General features: G+C 37.2%; 1 protein-coding gene across 5 annotated transcripts in view; it reads right to left on the reverse strand.

Moving 5' to 3' along the window:
- The window catches only part of SYNJ1 (synaptojanin 1), a 106,215-nt gene that overhangs the window by 48,113 nt on the left and 49,971 nt on the right, over nucleotides 1-8,131 (reverse strand). For all 5 annotated transcript variants that reach the window (XM_021717763.1, XM_008068457.2, XM_021717766.1 and 2 more), the window contains exons 9-11: nucleotides 7,218-7,387; nucleotides 5,625-5,706; nucleotides 2,157-2,309 (exon numbers count right to left, since the gene is read on the reverse strand). In XM_021717763.1, coding sequence (XP_021573438.1) covers nucleotides 2,157-2,309; nucleotides 5,625-5,706; nucleotides 7,218-7,387 — 405 coding nt within the window. The remainder of the gene's footprint in view (nucleotides 1-2,156; nucleotides 2,310-5,624; nucleotides 5,707-7,217; nucleotides 7,388-8,131) is intronic.

The following is an 8,131-nucleotide window of genomic DNA, read 5'->3' on the forward strand; positions in this document are numbered from 1 at the left end:
TGTGCCACCCCCATCAGTCAGGAATCACTGAAGAAGAAGGGATTGATTACTGGCCAAGGAGAGGAAAAGGCAATGAGTAAAAGAGAGGAACACAAGAGACAATCAGAATGGAAGAAGAGATGGATAAGAGAGACTGCAGAAAAGAGGTCCATGGGACCGGAAGCTAGCTGATTGGATATGTGAGGTAAATGTAGACAAAAGTGATACCAGTATTTAGTGGATGAATAATTGGGAGGATGGTGGAATGAAAAATGATCACAAGGCCCAGAAGGAGCAAATGTGGGAGTCATGTTAAACTTTAAGTGTAAGTCAGATATCCAAGTGGAGATATGGGACAACCAGGTGGCACCCATCCCCAAATAGGCCAATACAAATGCTACCTAGATGGCCGGGCACAGTGGCTCACGCCTATAATCCCAGAACTTTGGGGGGCCAAGGTGAGAGGATTGTCTGAGCCTGAGGGTTCAAGACCAGCCTGGGCAATTTAGCGAGACCTCATCTCTACAATAATCAAGAAAAATTAGTCAGACGTGATGACACATGCCTGTGGTTCCAGTTACTTGGAAGGCTGAGGTGAAAGGATTACCTGAGCCCAGCAGGTCATAGCATGCCACTGCACTTCTAGCTGGGCAACAGAGTGAGACTCTGACTCAAAAAAAAAAAGAAAAAAGAAATGCTACCTAGAAACATAGATTTAGCCACTGCACTCTAGCCTGGGCAACAGAGTGAGACTCTGACTCAAAAAAAAAAAAAGGAACAAAATGCTACCTGGAAACATAGATTTAGGAATACTCTGCATAAAAATAGTCATTGATAGCTGGGCTCGGTGGCTCAGCCTGTAATCCCTCGCTTTGGGAGGCTGAGGTGAGTGAATTGCCTGAGCCCATGGGTTTGAGACCCGCCTAGGCAACTTGGCGAGACCTCATCTTTACAATAAATCAAAAAATCAGCCAGGCGTGGTGGCGCGCACTTGTAATTCCGGCTACTCGGAAGGCTGAGGCGGAAGGATCGCCGGAGCCCAGTGGGTCGAGGTTGCAGTAGCCAGAAGTGACCACTGCACTCCAGTCGGGGCGACAGAGTGATACTCCAACTCAAAAAAAAAAAAAAAATTTAAACAATATTTAAGTATATAAAACAATGAAACTAACTCTAGTTCTAAATTCCCCCAATAAGGGCTAAATACTCAAGGGGAAAGTAAACTGTAGCTAAAACCAGGAATTTAAAAAGTGATGAAGACACAAAGAATCATAATTAGGTCCATATCTCACACTTCTGGCACATTTTGATAACCTTTCCAAGGAAGAATAAGTAAAAAAAAAAAAAAAATATATGGCCTAATGTTGGGTCATAGTAGGTATTGCATAAATTATCAATTGATTCATCTGCCCATCCAGCATTTGTAACAAATCTTTTATTATTCTTATTATTTTGAGTTGGAGTCTCACTCTGTCACCAAGGCTGGAGTGCAGTGGCATGCTCACAGCCACCACAGCATCAACCTGCTTGGGCTCAGGCAATCCTTCCACCTCAGTCTTCCATGTAGCTGGAACTACAGGCATGCGCCACCACACCCAGCTAATTTTTTGATTTATTGTGGAGATGAGGTCTCGCCAAGTTGCCCAGGCTGGTCTCAAGCCGGGAGCTCAGGCAATCCTCTCATCTCAGCCTCCCAAAGTGATGGGATTATAGGCGTGAGCCACCACGCCCAGCTTATCACACATCTTTTAAACAGCAGGCACTGTGTCAAGTGAAGGGGACACAAAGTCAAATAAGATAGAACCCTTTATTAAAAGAACTATGATTTTAAAAACAATATTTATAATCAAAATAAACAATACAAAAAACAGATATATAAGGGAAAATCATGAAAAAATATAAGCAATATATATGTCTTAGTGGCTTATCACTAAATGAGTAAATATGTCATATATATATACTCCCAAACCTAGGGAAATATCTATCTTCCATTTAATCATTAGTATTCACTGTAGAAAAAGTATCAAAGAAGGCATAAAAGTATGATTAAACAGAATTATAAAACAGATATCTATTAATTTTTAAAAACCTATTAATTTTTTAAAAGGTCAATTAGAAGCTTTATTAAGAGAAGAAAAGGAGGATCTTTTGTAATGTTATTATGACATCTCTAGATCTACCTTGGCTTTCCCTTCAAGAGCTCCAGTTCCTGCATATATTTTACTGATTGAGTCACCATTCACAGACCACATTGACCGAAAAACTTCTTGAAAGCGAGTCACCAACTGAGGCTTTTCAGCTAAGCCAAGAGCCTCTAACTGTTTAGTCAGCATCTAAAACAGCAAAAGAGGAACTTGTATAAGTAGATGAATATACTAATTGTTATATGACTTCTAAGAACTACCAAGAGCAAATCAAAAATTTATTGTTACAGGATTATTTGGGACTGAATTCTGAAAACATAACAACAGATTACTAGGCTGTGTTATTTCCCACCATTTCAATTTCTAAAGTAAACACTACATCAATGAAAACTACAAGTATCTTAATATTCCCTTGTATAAATAAAGACTTCTTTCTGGTTAAATAATAAAATTAATCTTATTAAAGATGAGACTAGTGTACCTTACTCACCTAAAAGAACTAATTAATCAACAGCATTCATTAGAGAAAAACAGTTGACATAGATACGTATATGGAAATAACTTTGTTTCTTTAATTTTTGCATTTGGTTCTATAAGTTTAAGTAATTAGGGTCAAGATATTATGAAAAAAGGAGGCCAGCTCTTGGCCAGGGTGGGTGGCTCAGCCTGTAATCCCAGTACTTTGAGAGGAGGAGGTGAGAGGATTGCCTGAGCTCACAGGTTCAAGACCAGTCTGGGCAACTTGGTGAGACCTTGTCTCTACAATAAAAAGCAAAAAAAAAAAAAATTAGCTGGGCCTGGTAGCGCTCGCCTGTAGTTCCAGTTACTTGGAAGGCTGAGGCGGAAGGATGGCTGCAGCCCAGCAGGTCAGTGCTGGGTGGCCATAAGCGTGCCACTGCACTCCAGCCTGGGTGAGACGGAGTAAGACTCCAACTCAAAAAAAAAAGAAAAAAGGAGACCGGTTCTTAGTTCTTAAATTGTCACAAAATTAAAAAAAAACTATAGCTCTGAATAACATCATGACATCTTTTAATGTATAAAATCTGTATTAGTACCATGTATAAAAGAGGGCAACAATAAAACTGTTCAGAAATGTTACTGGTCTTTACTCAGTATAACTTCTAGCTTTAAGATCTGGCAGAGTCAAAGCAATGCATAATCCTTATCTAGTCTGTTTCTCTTATTTGGAATCTAGTCATATTCTGTGCCTTGCATTCTTACTTAATTCCTTCCCATTTTTGTTTATTTTGCCTTATCTGTAAGTATGGTGATTATCCATAATTATAAAAGAATCAGAAATTAAAATAATATTTTAAAATCTTAAATTGGGTGTATAATATTACTGAGAGACTTCCACAAGCACTGTTCTTTGCTAGCACAGGGAATAAAACAAAACGAGACCCAGGTCTCATTATTTAAACCTTTCTCTCTTCAAGGAATTGGGCAAAACAGATCTTACTCCACTACTAGTTAGCTTTGCCTATCTTAGCAATACATTTTGTAACCAACCAACCAACTACTATACTAGGATTCTTATACCTAACTACCAGGAGTGGAGAGTCAGCTAAGACAGATCCTTAAAATGAATACCTGTCATACTTTTAATGAAGAGGTTCAAGTATTCCAATAAGCTTACCCTCAAAAACCATGTAAGCTTATTCAGTCACTTAAAACCAGAACTTGAAACAAATACAAGCTTTGTGATAAACTCTATCTAAATGATCAACATGCCTGCTTTTACTTTGTCATATTTTCTAAATAAATTATAAATTGTAAACCTTAATGACAGTTTCCAGAGTCCAAACCGTTTTAACTTTTTGTGTATTTTTAGTTACACAAAAAATGCATTTCTGTAGTAGACAATTTTATGCACTATACTTTCATTTTTGAGGTAGAAATAACCTCCGCTTTGAAATAACTGATTAATCAATATTATGGTCAGCCGGGCTCGGTGGCTCAGCCTGTAATCCCACACCTTTGGGAGGCTGAGGTGAGTGGATTGCCTGAGCCCACGGGTTCGAGACCCACCTGGGCAGCAAGACCTCATCTCTACAATAAATAAAAAAATCAGCCGGGCATGGTAGCGCGTGCCTGTAATTCCGGCTACTCGGAAGGCTGAGGCGGAAGGATCGCTGGAGCCCAGCAGGTCGAGGCTGCGGTGGCCAGGAGCAGCCACTGCACTCCAGTCTGGGCGACAGAGTAAGATTCCAACTCAAAAAAAAAAAAATATTATGGTCAAATCTTAAGATCATTAACTAGAGGAAATAAGAATATGTTACTCCCTAATCCTATATATATATATATTTTTACAGTATTTGGGAACTCTGTTAAGTTCCTATGGAACTTTAAGACTTGAACTTGCATATTAGGGAAGACCTAGAAAGCTCAGCATTGCTACACAGGTTGTCAAATAGTTGGGACTATGTTTTATATTAGAATGAATTTGATGGATAAGTGACAAAGGAAAAACTGTTTTAAACAAACACCTTATCAATGAAATTGAACCTCATTCATTTTCATTCTCACTCTGGCATCTTCTTTTTTTCTTTTCTTGTTTTTTTTTTTGAGTTGGTGTTTTACTCCGTTGTCCAGGCTGGAGTGCAGTGGCACACTCACAACCACCCCAGCATCCACCTGAAGGACTTCAGCGGTCATTCCAGGTAGCTGGAACTACAGGCGCATGCTACCATGCCTGGCTAATTTTTTATTTTTGTTTTTTATTGTAGAGATGAGGTCTCTCCAAGTTGCCCGGGTTGGTCTTGAACCCGTGGGCTCAGGCAATCTGCTTGCCTCTGCCTCCCAAAGCACTGGGATTACAAACTGAGCCACCAAGCCCAGCCCACTCTGGCAGTTTCATCTGATGCTGTTTTTATAACTACTGACTTGAAAACACCAAACAAACTGGATTGGGTTACAAGCTGTCAAAAATACAATCCTGTAGAATGGTACATGTGACAACAGATTCTCTCCCTCCTAATATATAGATAGATAGAGATAGAGATAGATAGATAGATAGATAGATAGATAGATAGATAGATAGATAGATAGATAGATAGATAGAAGATAGATGCATAAATATATATTTATGTATATATGTATTCCAAAACACAGGTAAAAGAAGCAATTGTTAGAACAGTATAAATAGCAGTTTTTTAAAGGGAGAATTAAGGAACAGTAGAAGGAAGTAGATAATAACCTAAAGAGAGTATGAAGAACAGGTAAATTAAACATTTAAATCAAAAAGGGGAAGAAGGAAGTGGAGGAGAAAGAGTAAAAAATGTCTTTTTAAAAAGTTTTCAAACAAAGTTTATTAGAAAAAGAGTGAAAAGAGAGGGAGGCATGCCAGAAAGGGCATGGGCGAGAGAAACCACCAAAGAATGCCTTTAATGAAGCTTAACTTCATATATATTTTCTGAAAGGTAACTAATGACAAACATTAAGTATTATAAAAAGCACTCAAAGCAGCATATGATACAAGGTACATACATTTTAATTTATTTTTACCTCTAAGCCAAGAAATGCCTGCACACTATTTGTTCTATCTAGACAATCCAAGCAGTTTGTTCGAACAGTACCACTCTGGCATCTGTAACAAATTCAATAAAGATAAACAGCTAATTTGGAACAAAAATAAAGCTAAAACAAACTGAGAATAACTGAGTTGATTAAAACATAGCATCTACCGTCCCTCTCCAAATTTTAGTATTGCAATTTTCAAACATTTAAAAAAGATGAAAGAATTACACTGTAAGCATCCATAACCCACCATCTAGATTTGACAACTGTTAACATTTTGCCACATATTCTTCATTACATACCCATCACACATTTATTTTTAATCAAGTCAGTAGTTAGAAGTCAAATGTACATTTAGGTTTATAATCCTATAGTTTTTTGCACATAAAGGATAATCAAATATTTATGGAATAAATCTTTTACAAACCTAAGATCTGTTATCTCTATTGGCTGTCCTATAAAATTTCTATGAAATTGATACTAAAAAATACTATATAAATTGAAAAAAATTAAAAATTTAAGCTTTGTTCACTGAAGCTTACGCCAACCTATATTCTGAACTTAAATCTTTCAATACTTACTTTTCTTCTCTATTTCACATGTAAAAATTGAAAAATTTAAATTACACTAAAGCAGCCAGTAGGCAAAGTCTTTTCTTTTGTTTGCATTTAATAGTCTTTACTAAGGTCAAGAAATACTAAAACACTTAAAAGAGAAATGAAATACTATCATAGATAACAGGATGTAAAATGGAGTCACACAATTCCTATTTCTAGCACTTCCTAGTTAAGTGACTTGTAGCAGATGCAAACGGACATTACAATAGAACCAATCCCTATGACTGTTGCTATTGATACATGTAAAAACTAAATATACTGCCTGCCCCACAAGATGTGCTTCATAATGTCACCTCTAATTATTATTTGTTGAATTCTTTCTTTTTTATACAGAAGATGACGGTTTATTTCAAAAAAGATTACATTTTTTAAAGCCAGGATACACAGATGCACTTAATTTAACAGTACCTTCTACAAAAATAGGTTACATAATACTCAGAAATGCAAGGAACAATCTTATTCTCTAAAAATTAGACAGCAGACTTTTTTAGTTAAGATAGGCTTCAAAATGGAGGCTGAAAATACTTGGTGACAAGAAGTAACTCTAGAGCCAGACACCACAGAGCTGAGGCTGCAAATGAAACCACTACCATGCAGCTGCAAACGACACTCGATATTCATGCAGCATTAAACAAAACGGGTTCAATTCCAATCTTTTTAAATGTCTCGGTGCTGTAAGAAAAAACTGAATGATACACAAAACTAGTAAAAGTTACAACCGAACTACTTAAGCCTCTTCTCCAAAATTGAGAAAAGCAATCATGTTAAAATTTTAAAAAGAAAAAAAAATCTGACAGAACTCTCAAGCAAGTCAAATAAGCCTAAAAATCAAGTTTAAAAAAAGTATTTTATTTAATAATTAACTTTAATTTTTAAAAGGAGATTTAAGAGTTCAATGATAAGAATAATTTTTAAATTATAGCAATGTACCAACTTTAAGAAGAGAGAAAAAGAGCAGTCAAACCTTTGAACTTCACTTCCATTGAAGTGAAAAAATCCATAATCTAGAAACCTTTGGACTTGAGGTTTAAGAACACTATGTAATTTTTCTGCCTTTCCTCCTTTAACCATTTGATGATAGTCAAAATTCACCATCTGGATATCAGCAGCATGTTCAGAAGCTTTCAAGTGACTCTGAAGGTAAAAAGGCAAATATCATCTAAATAACTAAATAAGATCTTATCAATATAACATTACAAATGAAAGCTCACATTTTAAATTAAAACCTCAGCATGGCCCCTTGAGACTTCACTAATCCCACAAAGCTTTCAAGGACACTGGCAGTAAAGTGGAAAATTACTTGCTGACACCTAACAACATCTTTTCCCTAAAATCTCATATCCTATCTCTGAGAGATTAGATGACATAATTAACATCTCATCTACTTCAGAAGATGAAAAATTATTTCCAATCACCAGCATTTTATAGGTACAACACAAGTTTACTACACAAATTATAGAATCTCAAAATAATGTGTGGTGTGTGCGTGTGTGTGTGTGTGTGTGTGTGTGTGTGTGTGTGTGTGTGTGTGTATTTTGAGTTGGAGTCTCACTCCATCGCCCAGGCTGGAGTGCAGTGGCACACTTACGGCCACCACAGTGTCGACCTGCTGGGCTCCAGTGATCCTTCCGCCTCAGCCTTCCAAGTAGCCGGAACTACAGGCAAGTGGTACCACGCCTGGCTAATTTTTTTATTTATTGTAGTGATGAGGTCTTACCAAGTTGCCCAGGCTGTTCTGGAGCCTGTGGAATCAGGCAATCCTCTCAGCTCAGGTGGAAGGATTGCTGTAGTCCAGCAGGTCAATGCCGGGGTGTCCATAGGTGTGCCACTACAGTCCAGCCTGGGCAACAGAGTGAGACTCCAAACTCCAACTAAAAA

The sequence above is a fragment of the Carlito syrichta genome, unplaced genomic scaffold, assembly GCF_000164805.1.
Source record: "Carlito syrichta isolate Samal-C Ts95f unplaced genomic scaffold, Tarsius_syrichta-2.0.1 Scaffold310961, whole genome shotgun sequence".
Lineage (NCBI taxonomy): Eukaryota > Metazoa > Chordata > Mammalia > Primates > Tarsiidae > Carlito > Carlito syrichta.